This window comes from Microchirus variegatus (assembly GCF_963457635.1).
Source record: "Microchirus variegatus genome assembly, chromosome: 2".
Classification (NCBI taxonomy): Eukaryota; Metazoa; Chordata; class Actinopteri; order Pleuronectiformes; family Soleidae; genus Microchirus; species Microchirus variegatus.
Window position 1 is genome coordinate 44,811,522 of NC_139803.1, and position 14,434 is coordinate 44,825,955.

The 14,434-nt window shown below is 44.8% G+C and overlaps 3 protein-coding genes across 4 annotated transcripts in view; 2 read left to right on the forward strand and 1 right to left on the reverse strand.

The window, feature by feature from the left end:
- exoc6b (exocyst complex component 6B) overlaps nucleotides 1-1,225 on the reverse strand; it is a 55,555-nt gene extending 54,330 nt beyond the window's left edge. For both annotated transcript variants that reach the window (XM_083910066.1, XM_083910065.1), the window contains exon 1: nucleotides 1,055-1,225. In XM_083910066.1, the coding sequence (XP_083766192.1) occupies nucleotides 1,055-1,143 (89 nt within the window). In that variant the 5' untranslated portion in view covers nucleotides 1,144-1,225. The remainder of the gene's footprint in view (nucleotides 1-1,054) is intronic.
- A 782-nt stretch (nucleotides 1,226-2,007) lies between these two features.
- On the forward strand, nucleotides 2,008-10,952 carry tkfc (triokinase/FMN cyclase). The gene is made up of 17 exons (XM_083908612.1): nucleotides 2,008-2,078; nucleotides 3,050-3,239; nucleotides 3,350-3,454; nucleotides 4,629-4,816; nucleotides 4,946-5,024; nucleotides 5,110-5,199; nucleotides 7,155-7,189; nucleotides 7,280-7,364; nucleotides 7,534-7,623; nucleotides 8,677-8,793; nucleotides 8,862-8,990; nucleotides 9,103-9,240; nucleotides 9,346-9,452; nucleotides 10,090-10,196; nucleotides 10,370-10,403; nucleotides 10,502-10,594; nucleotides 10,690-10,952. Exons 1-17 carry the CDS (start codon nucleotides 2,064-2,066, stop codon nucleotides 10,879-10,881), a joined length of 1,794 nt encoding a protein of 597 aa, XP_083764738.1. The 5' UTR covers nucleotides 2,008-2,063; the 3' UTR covers nucleotides 10,882-10,952.
- An 812-nt stretch (nucleotides 10,953-11,764) lies between these two features.
- On the forward strand, nucleotides 11,765-14,130 carry bmp15 (bone morphogenetic protein 15; the record flags this gene model as incomplete). The annotated part of the gene is made up of 3 exons (XM_083907821.1): nucleotides 11,765-11,769; nucleotides 11,887-12,083; nucleotides 13,079-14,130. The coding sequence occupies 3 exons, from the start codon at nucleotides 11,765-11,767 to the stop codon at nucleotides 14,128-14,130; spliced, it is 1,254 nt and encodes a 417-aa protein (XP_083763947.1).
- Between the last annotated feature and the right edge of the window lie 304 nt (nucleotides 14,131-14,434).

Below are 14,434 nucleotides of genomic sequence, written 5' to 3' on the forward strand. Positions count from 1 at the left end.
TTAATCATGAAAAAAGCTTCAAACCGATTAATCGATTATCAAAATAGTTGACGATTTATTTAGTAATCGATTCATAATCGATTCATCGATTAATCATTTCAGCTCTACATAATTCATAAAGTACAACATTCAGAACAAGTCACATTAAGTGTTAGTGAGTTCAGTTTAATGCATTTTTCAATGAGATGTAGTGACTTAAAGTGTGCTCGACCAAATGGTTGAGAAGAACCTTAAAGGGTTAAAGTGCGGCTGTTTTTGTTATGGTGACATTTTCTGCTCCTGTGAACAAATGAGTCAGGACATTAAAGGAACTCTTAGAGATCAAAGGAAGCTCGTTGTATCGTGTGTGACATGAGATTAATCTCAATCCTAATCTTAATCACGTGTGTTTTATCGATGCTAATTGAGCCTCTGCGGTGTTTGTCATTCATTATTATTCAGGGTTTGTTCAGACTGCTGCACTTGACACTCCCTCCTCCTCTGCTACATTTAAACATCGTCGCTTAAACTCTACAGCGACACTTAAATGTTCCCGAAAATCGTTATTATTGACAAAATAAAACAGTAAACCACAAAAGCTAGCACGTGCTAATCACACACACACACACGTAAACAAACAAACAAACAAACAGCAGCAGCCGCTGACACCAGTGAGCAGAATGACAATCAGTTAGCTCCCTTAGCTTAGCCGAAGCCTGAGTTTGCTAAAACATAAATGAAGTTTGACGGGGGGAAAAGTTAAAAATAAGCCTAAAAAGAGCGTCGGCGGAACGCGACAGAGTTTAAAGTCACTCGCGTGGAGTGAAGTGTGTGAAACAGTCGCCGGCGACAGTGTTTGCTAAAGTTAGCCGACCGCTGTCCGATAATGGATGCACGAGCGTTAAAGTTTGGAGCAAGCTAACGCTAGCGCGGCTAGCAGCTGAGTGACGCCGAGAGTTCAGCTGCTTCTCCCCCCGGGGGAGGGAGCGGGGGAGCCGGGGAGCAGCGGCGGCGGCGGCAGCAGCCGGAGCAGCCAGGCTGTTGACGGAGGTTTTTGTGACGGGGTTAAACTCACCGCAGCGTCGGTCCGATACAGTTGGTGTCCGTGCTCTCTATCTCCCGGAGGATGCGCTCGTGTTCCGCGGCTGTCTCCATGCTCGACATCCTGCATGTTGTGCCGCTGTGGACGGAGCCGAGCCGAGCCGAGCCGAACGGAGCCGAGTCGAGCCGAGCTCCGTGAGTCACAGGGTGTGTTTGGTCAGATTACAGGGCGTCCCGAGTGAGCGGGATATAACTTGTTTGACAGGGGAGGAGTCGAGCACTGGATGGGAGGAGTGACCGGAAGTATTAACCTATGAACACCTGAGCAATGACTTTTATAAGTTTATATAAACCTTTATCACATTTACATCTATTGTATGTATTTATTTCATGATACATTTTTATATTTAATATTATTTTCATTTTCAAAAATGTCATTAAGTTACCGTGAAGACTGCGTTGACATATTTTGTGTGACTCAAAACGTCCTGTGTTATTTTCAAAATAAAACCACACGGAGCCCGATGGAAGGAGTGACTGGAAATGTTTTCATCATTTTATAAACACTTATTATCACATTTACACTAACTCGCCCAATAAATCTAAATATACACAATAATTTATATCAATATATACTCTATTTTAAGTTAAAAACAACTTTTTCCACCTTTTTATCAGCATCCTCTGAATTGAAAAAAAAATCTAATGTAATTAACTTTCTTTTGACATGTTTTGTGTGAATAAGGCACAACTTCCTGTGCTATTTCAAAATAAAATCATAAAATAAAAAAAAGTTCATTTTTTAGTTATTATTTATTAAATTACTGTGATATTATCCATTATTAGTCAAGTTTTTACAGTGACTACTTGTCATTATTTGAGAGTTTGTCCTGTGCAGGTATTATAAATAACATCAAACCTGAATAAAAATCATGGGCTTTTACTTTGAAGGTTAAGCACACTACATCCGGTGGCATGCTAGCGCAACGTAGCTGACTTGACGCTGCTGGTTCCAGTTTATCGAGAGGGAAAAGAAGCAAGAAATGTCACAAATGGAGGTAAACAAGTGAAAATACAATGATTTTAAAAATATATTTTATAAGATTATTAGTACGTTTGACTGAGAAAAGTGTCAGAGTGTTAGTTTGTAGTGACACGAAGGAGGACAGGTGTTGTTTTACAGATGTTAGCATTAGCTCGTGATGACAGATCAGAGTCCAGAGTCTGCGCTCATGAAACTTCACGTTCTAGTGACGTCATCGTCTGTGTTAACACCGCATTACAAGGTCTTATGACGTCACATCGTGATTCTTATACTAATTCTAATACCGTGTGTATTAAAGGGACAATTCAAGTTTTGTTAAAGTGTGTAAATGTGGACTCACTCTCACACACCAAAGTCACTCACTCTCCCACACCAAAGTCACTCACTCTCCTACACCAAAGTCACTCACTCTCACACACCAAAGTCACTCACTCTCCTACACCAAAGTCACTCACTCTCTCACACCAAAGTCACTCACTCTCACACACCAAAGTCACTCACTCTCACACACCAAAGTCACTCACTCTCCCACACCAAAGTCACTCACTCTCACACACCAAAGTCACTCACTCTCACACACCAAAGTCACTCACTCTCCTACACCAAAGTCACTCACTCTCACACACCAAAGTCACTCACTCTCTCACACCAAAGTCACTCACTCTCCCACACCAAAGTCACTCACTCTCCCACACCAAAGTCAATTTTAGTGAATTCAGCTTTTAAAATATTTCCTTTAGACTTAATTCAGTGACACAAAGTGACCACACGAGGCAGCAGAGGACCAGAAGCTCCTGTGTCCCTGTGAGCTAAAATCACTGGTTTTCTCTATGGGCTTTGGCGTGGGAGAGTGAGTGGTTTACAAACTTCAGTCTAACACTGAGATAAAGACGTGATCGTGTTCTTTAGATGATTTATCAGTGTCTCTCCACAACCACACGTCAAAAACCTGAATTTCAGACACATTTATTTGCGTCGTTTCAGCCTCAGAGGAAGCTGCTGAACTCGGTGGACGACTGCGTGGACGAGGCTCTCTGTGGTTTGGTACGGTCCAGCGGGGGTTTGTCTCTGCTGCAGGGTCACAGGGTCGTGGTCAGGTCCGACCTGGACGACCTGAGGGGGAAAGTGGCTCTGGTGTCTGGAGGAGGATCAGGACACGAGCCGGCACATGGAGGTGGATCCTTCACAGCTGACACAGAAATGACACTTCCTACTTCCTGCACTACCTTTTGACTGATAATCTGTAATCTAACTGACTTTAATCTCTCTCGTCTGCGTCTCCAGGTTATGTGGGAGCAGGAATGTTGTCGGCTGCAGTTGCAGGCGGAGTGTTTGCGTCTCCACCTCCTGCCAGCGTCCTCGCCGCCATCTTAGCCGTACACCGTGCAGGTAACAGGGAAGCTTTGGTATAGTCTGATTTGTTTTTCTCATATTGATGATGGTGCTTATATTATATATTAGCTTGTGTTAAAGGCTTTAGGGAATAAACAATAGAAATGTACAGTATTTATTACAACACATGTCCAGGGGCGCAGCTTGTGAACAGGCAAGGCAGGCAACTGCTCGGGGCCCCGAGCTGATAGGGGGCCCCCCAACACTTTAACCTGTGTGAAGTTATCCTTCTGCAAGTTGGAAAATGAAGAGGATTATTTACAGTGTAATGCATATCTTTTTTACTCAGTTTATATATGTTTTTTTCAGTTATTTACAGCATTTTATTGTTGTGGGTTTTTTACAGTGTAATGTATTTTTTTACTAAGTTTATATAGTTGTTTTTTTTAGCTATTCACAGTATTTTATTGTTCTATATATTTATATTGTTTTATAATGTGGGTTTTTTACAGTGTGATGTATTTTTTTTTACTAAGTTTATATAGTTTTTTTTTTTTAGCTATTCACAGTATTTTATTGTTCTATATATTTATATTGTTTTGTAATGTGGGTTTTTCACAGTGTAATGTATTTTTTTTTACTAAGTTTATATAGTTTTTTTTTTTTAGCTATTTACAGTATTTTATTGTTCTATATATTTATATTGTTTTATAATGTGGGTTTTTTACAGTGTGATGTATTTTTTTTACTAAGTTTATATAGTTTTTTTTTAGCTATTTACAGTATTTTATTGTTCTTTACATTTATATTATTTTATAATGTGGGTTTTTTTACAGTGTAATGTATTTTTTTTACTAAGTTTATATAGTTTTAAAAAGCTATTTACAGTATTTTATTGTTCTATATATTTATATTGTTTTATAGTGTGGGTTTTTTACAGTGTAATGTATTTTTTTACTAAGTTTATATAGTTTTTTTAAAGCTATTTACAGTATTTTATTCTTCTTTACATTTATATTTTCACATACTTTTTAATTACAAGGTTTTTCCACGTTATTTCATTCATTTCGGAAAAAAATAATATTTTGAACTATTTATAACATAATGGTGATGAACGCTGGTTTGAAGGAAGGGCCCCCTGGGAATGTTTGCCCAGGGCCCCTACAGACTCTAGAGTCGCCTCTGCATGTGTCTGTGTTTAAACTCTATTTCTTGGCTCCTCCCCCTACAGGAGCGTCCGGCGTCCTCCTCATCGTGAAGAACTACACGGGCGACCGGCTGAACTTCGGGCTGGCGGCAGAACAAGCTCGTAACCGCGGCGTCGCCGTGGACGCGGTGATCGTCGCCGAGGACTGTGCCTTTGAGCGGGCGGGTAAAGCCGGGAGGAGGGGCCTGTGTGGCGCCGTCCTCGTACACAAGGTGAACAAAGCGTGAAGAAGGAGGGTTTTACTGCAGCGTACACTTCACGTCACTTTGAATAAACACAGACAGAGCAGTAAATCATAACTTACACTTCCTCTGAACTTCCCTTCACTCACTTCCTGTCAGCTGGCAGGTGCCATGGCAGAAGACGGCTCCTCATTGGAGCAGATTGTTGCCACGGTGACGGAGGTCTTAAAAGGGATGGGTGAGTTTCACCTCCACCTCGCTGTCGTCGTTTTTCCACCAAGAAATAAAATCACCTTTTTGTCTCGGTGTTTGTCGTCCTGCAGGAACTCTGGGGGTTAGTCTGTCTCCGTGCAGCGTCCCAGGCTGTTTGCCTTCATTTCAGCTGCAGCCTGGAGACATGGAGCTGGGACTGGGTAAGAGACTAATGACTGAAGACAACAAGGTTTAAACTTCTCACTCACTCTGCCACACCAAAGTCACTCACTCTCCCACACCAAAGTCACTCACTCTCTTACACCAAAGTCACTCACTCTCTTACACCAAAGTCGCTCACTCTGCCACACCAAAGTCACTCACTCTCCCACACCAAAGTCACTCACTCTCTTACACCAAAGTCACTCACTCTCTCACACCAAAGTCACTCACTCTCCCACACCAAAGTCACTCACTCTCCCACACCAAAGTCACTCACTCTCTTACACCAAAGTCACTCACTCTCTCACACCAAAGTCACTCACTCTCCCACACCAAAGTCACTCACTCTCCCACACCAAAGTCACTCACTCTCTTACACCAAAGTCACTCACTCTCTTACACCAAAGTCACTCACTCTGCCACACCAAAGTCACTCACTCTCCCACACCAAAGTCACTCACTCTCTTACACCAAAGTCACTCACTCTCTCACACCAAAGTCACTCACTCTCCCACACCAAAGTCACTCACTCTCCCACACCAAAGTCACTCACTCTCTTACACCAAAGTCACTCACTCTCTCACACCAAAGTCACTCACTCTCCCACACCAAAGTCACTCACTCTCCCACACCAAAGTCACTCACTCTCTTACACCAAAGTCACTCACTCTCTCACACCAAAGTCACTCACTCTCCCACACCAAAGTCACTCACTCTCCCACACCAAAGTCACTCACTCTCTTACACCAAAGTCACTCACTCTCTCACACCAAAGTCACTCACTCTCCCACACCAAAGTCACTCACTCTCTCACACCAAAGTCACTCACTCTCTTACACCAAAGTCACTCACTCTCTTACACCAAAGTCACTCACTCTCTCACACCAAAGTCACTCACTCTCTTACACCAAAGTCACTCACTCTCTCACACCAAAGTCACTCACTCTCCCACACCAAAGTCACTCACTCTCCCACACCAAAGTCACTCACTCTCCCACACCAAAGTCACTCACTCTCTTACACCAAAGTCACTCACTCTCTCACACCAAAGTCACTCACTCTCCCACACCAAAGTCACTCACTCTCTCACACCAAAGTCACTCACTCTCTTACACCAAAGTCACTCACTCTCTTACACCAAAGTCACTCACTCTCTCACACCAAAGTCACTCACTCTCTTACACCAAAGTCACTCACTCTCTCACACCAAAGTCACTCACTCTCCCACACCAAAGTCACTCACTCTCTTACACCAAAGTCACTCACTCTCCCACACCAAAGTCACTCACTCTCTTACACCAAAGTCACTCACTCTCTCACACCAAAGTCACTCACTCTCCCACACCAAAGTCACTCACTCTCTCACACCAAAGTCACTCACTCTCTCACACCAAAGTCACTCACTGTCCCACACCAAAGTCACTCACTCTCTCATACCAAAGTCACTCACTCTCTCACACCAAAGTCACTCACTCTCCCACACCAAAGTCACTCACTCTCTCACACCAAAGTCACTCACTCTGCCACACCAAAGCCACTCACTGTTCCACACCAAAGTCACTCACTCTCTCACACCGAAGTCACTCACTCTCACACACCAAAGTCACTCACTCTCCCACACCAAAGTCACTCACTCTCCCACACCAAAGTCACTCACTTTGATTTTAGTGAATTCAGCTTTTAAAATATTTACTTTAGACTTAACTCAGTGACACAAAGTGACCACACGAGGCAGCAGAGGACCAGCAGCTCCTGTGTCCCTGTGAGCTAAAATCACTGGTTTTCTCTATGGACTTTGGTGTGGGAGAGTGAGTGGTTTACAAACTTCAGTTTCACAGTGAGATAAAGACGTGATCATGTGACGTAGACATCATAGACTTAAACTAACCAATTGAAACAGTCAGTGGATAAAGAGATAATAACGATGTCCTCACGTGTCCGTCTTGTTTTGCAGGGATTCACGGTGAACCTGGAGTCAAGAGGTCAAAGGTGAGTCGACCTCAGACCTGTGACTCCTTTAACACCTGATTAACAGTTGTTGTTGTTCATCACCTTCATCATCATCCTCATCATCATCAGGTGACGACCGCAGACCAGGTGGTGAGAACTATGATGGATCACATGACCAACCCTGACAGCCAATCACGTCTGCCGCTCAAACCAGGTCATCACACACACACACACACACACACACACACACACACATTATTACATCTACTGTGACTTTAAATGTGTTTATTTAGACTGTGTGTGTGTGTGTGTGTGTGTGTGTGTGTGTGTGTGTGTGTGTGTGTGTGTGTGTGTGTGTGTGTGTGTGTGTGTGTGTGTTGCAGGAGACCGTGTGGTTGTGTGTGTGAACAACCTCGGAGCTCTGTCATGTTTGGAGATGGCTGTTGTTACTCGAGCTGCCGTCATCTGTCTGGGTAACTATGACAAACTGTGTGTGTGTCTGTGTGTGTGTGTCTGTGTGTGTGTGTGTCTGTGTCTGTGTCTGTGTCTGTGTCTGTGTCTGTGTCTGTGTCTGTGTCTGTGTCTGTGTGTGTCTGTGTCTGTGTGTGTGTGTGATCCAGGTTTCTGTTTGATGCCTGAGAGAAAAAAAATCAAACCTGAACCTTAAAAAACCTGTATGAATTTAACATATCCAGCCGTGAAGTGCATCACACTGACTGTGAGGTCCAGCAGAGGGCGCTGTGACTGCAGCATGGCCTTAGAGCCACTTCCTGTGCGACCACGTAGTATTCACGTAACGTGTGTTCAGACTCGTTTTAAAAGTGTGACTGTGGAGTACAGAAAGTGCCAAAATTAAATGATTAAATGCGTCACTAATTCATTAAATGTGTTATTAAATGTGTCATGAATTTATTAAAATACCAATTCATTTTATGTAAAAAAAAAAAAAAAAAAAGTATAATTATTTCACTATTTAATAAAAGGCGCCATATGTAAGAATGTGGCCAAAAACGGTTACTACATTCAAATTCAAAACACCGAGGTCTGTTTGGTTTCGTTTTCTGACGTAACTGGCAACCCGTGGTTGCTCGGTCGCTGAGACTCTACTGACTGCAATGATTGGTAGACGGCGGTAGGTGGCGCCACATGCCAAATCATGGTCCTGCGTTGCAGTGCATCATTAATTTATTTTATCAAACTCGCCCATCGTCATTTACGGCACTTACGGAGATTTTAACTAAAATAACGTTAAGTTACATTTTTCAGTTTTTCTCATAAAATACCTTAATTATTATAATTAATTATACAATTCATCAGATCCCTTCAAAATAAGAGCCACTGACTTTGGCTCGAGCTACTTCCTGTGTGAAACAGTTTCACCGTAACACATTAGCTTATTCTCACTATTCTTACGTTTCATTGTCGCAGTCGTTCACGCGTTAGCGGTAACAGGAAGTAGCCGCGCTCTCGCGCGCGGGCAGATTAAAGTCGGGGTTTCCTGTAACGGCCGGTTTCCGTGGTTACAGAGAGCCGCGGGGTGACGGTTGCCAGGGTGATGTGCGGGTCGTTCATGACGTCACTGGAGATGGCGGGAATGTCGCTGAGCGTGATGATCGCTAACGACCGCACGCTAACGCTGTTTGGTGAGAACACGCACGCACACACACACACGTATTCATGCTTCCTTCACCAATTCCTTTATCCCACACAGATGCTAAGACTAGCGCCCCCGCCTGGCCAAACCTCAGCGGTGCATGCGTGAGTGGACGCAGCACCGTGGTCGGAGCCGCTGCGGCGGCAGGGACGCGACCGCAGGAGGACAACGAGGCGCACTCCGAGGGTTTGTGTTCACCGCCATCTTCAAACGTCGCAAACTCACACCAACACTAGGGGGCGCCGCTGGTCAAGTGTGTATAATCGTACCTGATTGTGTGTGTGTGTGTGTCGTGCAGGTCCACTGAGTCCCGTGATGCGTGACGCGTTAGAGCGCGTTTGTTCCACGCTGTTGCAGAAACAGGAGGAACTCAACTCCCTGGATCGTGCTGCCGGGGACGGAGATTGTGGGAACACTCACGCTCAGGCGGCCAGAGGTGCAACTCCGAGAGGATGTTAAACTCTGTAAAATAACACAAAAACACACACAAGGTCAATGTTTGTTAGTTTGTTTGTTTGTTTGTTTGTTATTGTTTTTTCAGCCGTTCAGGAGTGGCTCCAGGGTCATGTGATCCCCGGTTGCCCCGGGAAACTGCTGTCTGTCCTGGCTGGACTGGTCCAGGAGAAGATGGGCGGATCTTCAGGAGCAGTAGGTCTTCACACACACACACACATACAGAGATGAATGCAATACTCACATGACCTGTAGGGGGCAGCACATGAACAGGGCTCTCCAACTCAAATGGGCTAAAAGTATTACGAGGTGGGCGGGATTTTCACAGAAATTATATTTGTGTCAATAGTTCATAGAATTTCAGAATAAGAGTTTATTTTGAAATTGAACAATATACAGTTCACAAAAAACAATTATGTTAAATTTATTTTTGCGATAATTGTTAATTGATAATTGGGATGAAAAATCTGCTTGAAAAAGTAAAAAAAAATTTAAAAAATTAAACAAACTGAAATAATTGAATGGTACGTTTTGGGCCGGAATAAAGCGTTTTCTTGTTTTTGTTGTTTTTACATCACAGTTCAGTTGAGACGCGTATTTTTAAGTCAACATTTAGGGAAAAACAATAATCTGTAACAAATATCTGCTCATTAGCGTCAAACTTTGATGAGTCACAGGAAATAAATCCCATAAATTCAGCCTCGATCAAATTCTTTTTTATTGACGTCACGCTAACGCCGTACGTACTACTTCTGTGCTGCGCCCTCTGGTGGAGAACTTGAAACACTACACTCACCATGTGGCTGAATTGACCTGCTGTTTCTTTTCTCAGCTGTACAGTTTGTTCCTGACTGCAGCTGCAGGTCATGTGACGGAGGGGCGGAGCAACGCTGCGGCCTGGGCCGCCGCAATGCATGCTGGGACGCAGGCCATGAGGAGGTCTTTCTTTTATTTGTCAAGATAGTATTGAAATTCTTTGCGGTTTTATTTGGTTTATATGAGTTTAATTCATCATTTAAATATAGAAAATAGTTGTTAATAATCCTGAAATAATAATGATAAAAATAATAATAATAAAAATGATTGAATTGATGAATTCAAATGTCCTCCAGGTACGGTGGAGCTGATCCTGGAGACAGAACGATGGTCAGACACTTCAATCATTTCATTAAAAACAAACTCTTTTATTTTGAAAAGTGGTTTCAGGATGAAACTGTGTGATTGATCCTTTGATGTCTTTTCAGTTGGACGCTCTGTGTCCTGCTGTGGACGAGCTGATGAAGCTGACCACAGCTCCGCCTGGTGGAGAGATGCTGGTACTGCAGGCTGCAGTGCAGGTACGCGACACTTTTTTAGAACTTATGATGTCATTTCACTTCATGTATTTTTCTCACCTTTGTTTTGTTTGTTTTGTTTGTGTTTTTCCCCCCAGAAAGCAGCCTCGGGGGCGGAGTCAACCCGTGACCTCACAGCGAGGGCGGGGCGAGCCAGTTACATCGCCGCCGAGCGGCTCACGCTGCCCGACCCCGGCGCCGTGGCTGTCGCCGCCATCTTCAGAGCGGTGATGGATTCTCTGGAGGTTCAGGAGAAACACAACGTCCAATCAGAGTTCAGCGCTCATTAAAACACGGTGTGGTTCTTTAAGCTAAAGTAAGACATTCCAACAGAGAAGTGTAAACTAATGAAATAAAAATATACAACAACGACATGACTGCAGTTCTTACTTTTTAACACTAGGGGGAGAAAATAAACACATTTCATTTCATTTCTTTATACTTTTGCAGTATTTTTTGGTCACAGGTTGAACCAGAACCAGAACCTGAAACAGAACCTGAACCTGAACCTAGACAGAACCTGAACATGAAACTGAACCAAAACCAGAACCAGAACCAGAATCTGAACCTGAACCTGAACCTGAACCAGAACCAGAACCAGAACCAGAACCTGAACCTGAACCTGAACCAGAACCAGAACTCGAAACCCGAACCGTACATAACCAGAACCAGAACAGAACCCAAACCTGAACCTCAACCTAAACCTGAAGATTAAGCAGAACCAGAACCTGAACAGAACAAGAACCAGAACTTAACAGAACCTTAACAGAACCTGAACCAGAACCAGAACCAGAACCAGAACCAGAACCAGAACCAGAACCAGTCATGGTCCAGGTTTTCCCTGAGAAGCTGAAGAATCTCCGTCTGAAACTTAATAACAAATAAACAGTAAATACTCAATTTTTCATGGAAACTAAATAAATAAACACAATAAAAAAACATAATATAATATTATACATTTCTAAAATATAATCAATACCTGCAGTGGGTGTGTCGACTCTGCAGTGGGCGTGTCACCGCTGCGGTGGGCGTGTCGACGCAGCGGTGGGCGTGTCCCGCCGGTGGCAGGTGTTAATTGTGCTCAGGTTGTTTGTGTCGGACAGGAAGTTGATGGTCACGTGGTCAGAGTTAGGATGAAGGTTCGCGGCGAACATCAATGAAAAGACCACAAACATGAGGTCAGCGCGCGCCACTCTCCTCCTCCTCCTCTGCTCCTTCACCTCCATCCTGCTCTCCTCTTCATCCTCCTCTTCTTCTTCATCCTCTTCCTCTTCTTCACCAAACGCCCGGCGCAGCTCCAGGCACGGGGACGCGCGCGCGCACGCGCACCGCTCGGACCAGAACGTGCAGTTCATGCTGAGTCTGTACCGGAGCGCGGCGGAACCGGACGGAAGACCCAAACAGCACCGGAAGTTCGGCTCCAACACGGTTCGACTGCTCAGACCCACCACGTCCTCATTACGTCATCTACCTGCTGCTGATACGTCATCAGGTGAGACGCGCGCACACGCGCACACACACACACACACACATTCATTGATTTCACAACAAAAGCACAAATAAACTTTTCAGTCGTCGCTGATCAATAATCAGTGATTTAATGATTGTTAAGTTGTTTTTGATGAAATCACTGAATAATCATTGATCAGTGATTGATAAATCTTCATTAACTTCACTTGATTTGTTTAAATTAATTCAGGTTTAGAGTCAGTTTCATGGTTTAAGCTCAGGTTTAGAGTTAGTTTCAGTAGTTTAGGTCAAGTTTAGAGATAGTTTCAGTGGTTTAGCTCAGGTTTAGAGTTAGTTTAGGTGGTTTAGCTCAGGTTTAGAGTTAGTTTCAGTAGTTTAGGTCAAGTTTAGAGATCGTTTCAGTGGTTTAGGTCAGGTTTAGAGTTAGTTTAAGTGGTTTAGGTCAGGTTTAGAGTTAGTTTCAGTGGTTTAGCTCAGGTTTAGAGTTAGTTTAAGTGGTTTAGGTCAGGTTTAGAGTTAGTTTAAGTGGTTTAGGTCAGGTTTAGAGTTAGTTTCAGTGGTTTAGCTCAGGTTTAGAGTTAGTTTCAGTAGTTTAGGTCAAGTTTAGAGATCGTTTCAGTGGTTTAGGTCAGGTTTAGAGTTAGTTTAAGTGGTTTAGGTCAGGTTTAGAGTTAGTTTAAGTGGTTTAGGTCAGGTTTAGAGTTAGTTTAAGTGGTTTAGGTCAGGTTTAGAGTTAGTTTCAGTGGTTTAGCTCAGGTTTAGAGTTAGTTTAAGTGGTTTAGGTCAGGTTTAGAGTTAGTTTCAGTGGTTTAGCTCAGGTTTAGAGTTAGTTTCAGTGGTTTAGGTCAGGTTTAGAGTTAGTTTCAAATTCATATTAAATGGATGGATGATTCATGTGTTCATGGGTATAAAACAGCCTGAGGATCAGATTATTCATCAGATTATAACCTGATGCTCACACGTGAGCCACAGGGGGGCGCTGCAGCTGAACAGAGTCTGTGTTTGTCGTGGTTTCAGATCATCTCTACATCTTCACTGTTCTCTACAACCTGGACACACTTCCTTCAGAACAGCTGATCAGAGCGTCCTTCATCCACCTGCGCTCTCCCTCCTCCTCCTCCTCCTCAGGTCCTCCTCCATCACCTTCATCACCTCCAGGTCCAGGTCCAGGTCCAGGTCCAGGTCCAGGTCCAGGTCCTGGTCCTCGCTGCAGGGCTCAGATCACGTCTCTGGGAGCAGAGAGTCTGGTGACGCTGGAGCCCGAGGACCAGTGGACGGAGACGGACATCACGGCTCACGTGAGCGGACACGTCCTCCAGAGCGAGGACGCTCACATGACGCTCACCGCTCAGTACTGGTGCTCGCAGAACGGCTCCTCCTGGTGGCCGTGGCGGGACAGCGCTGCAGGACGGCGGCGGGGAGAAGCTCACGTGGACGTCCCGTCTCTGCTGCTGTACGTGGAAGAGAAGAGGGCGGGGCAGGAGTGGATGGAGGAGCTGTTGGGAGCCGAGGGTTCCGACGCCATGAGCAGAATCAGACGCTGGAACCCGCCGCTCCGCCGTCCCCCCCGCGGCGGCCGCCGCCGCCGTCGCCGCCGCTCCAAAGACTCGTCAGAGCTGAGCGACCCCTCGCTGGACGTCCTGAAAAACGCTCCCACCTCCTCGTCCTCCTTCTCCACCTCCTCCTCCTCCGCCTCGCTGGCGTCCAGCGTCCCCGCCTACAAGCGTAAAACCAGCGCGGCGGCGGCGGCGGCGAAGAGTCGCTGTAAGCTGCACTCGTTCCGCCTGTCGTTCGACGAGCTGGGCTGGGGTCACTACTTCATCGCGCCGCCCGTCTACAACCCTCGCTTCTGTCAGGGCGACTGTCCGCGCGTCCTGCACTACGGTTACCACGCCCCCAACCACGCCATCATCCAGACCGCCATCAGCGACCTGGGCCTGGGCGCCGTGCCGCCGCTGTCCTGCGTGCCGTACCGCTACATGCCCATGAGCGTGCTGGTGGTCCACAAGAAGAAGGTGGAGTACAAGGAGCTGGAGGACATGGTGGCCGAGTCCTGCACCTGCCGCTGAGGGGGGGGGGGGCGGGGCTTAGACTGAAGGGGGCGGGGCTCGTCCCTGTTAACGCACTTTAAAAACACGAACTGATTTAACGTCAAAACTGTTGTGAAGTTTTTCCCTCAAATTACACACTTTTTCACCAAAGTTAAACAGGATTTTTTTTTTGTTTTTTTTTTAAGATTCAGTAAAATCACAAACAAACATTTTAAAGAAAACAACAAAATCATCCGAATGTTATTTTTTTGTCGATTTATTCGTCCATTTTTTTAAAAAAAAATAAGAAAAAAACAAAATCTGGTCAAAAAAAAACTAACTC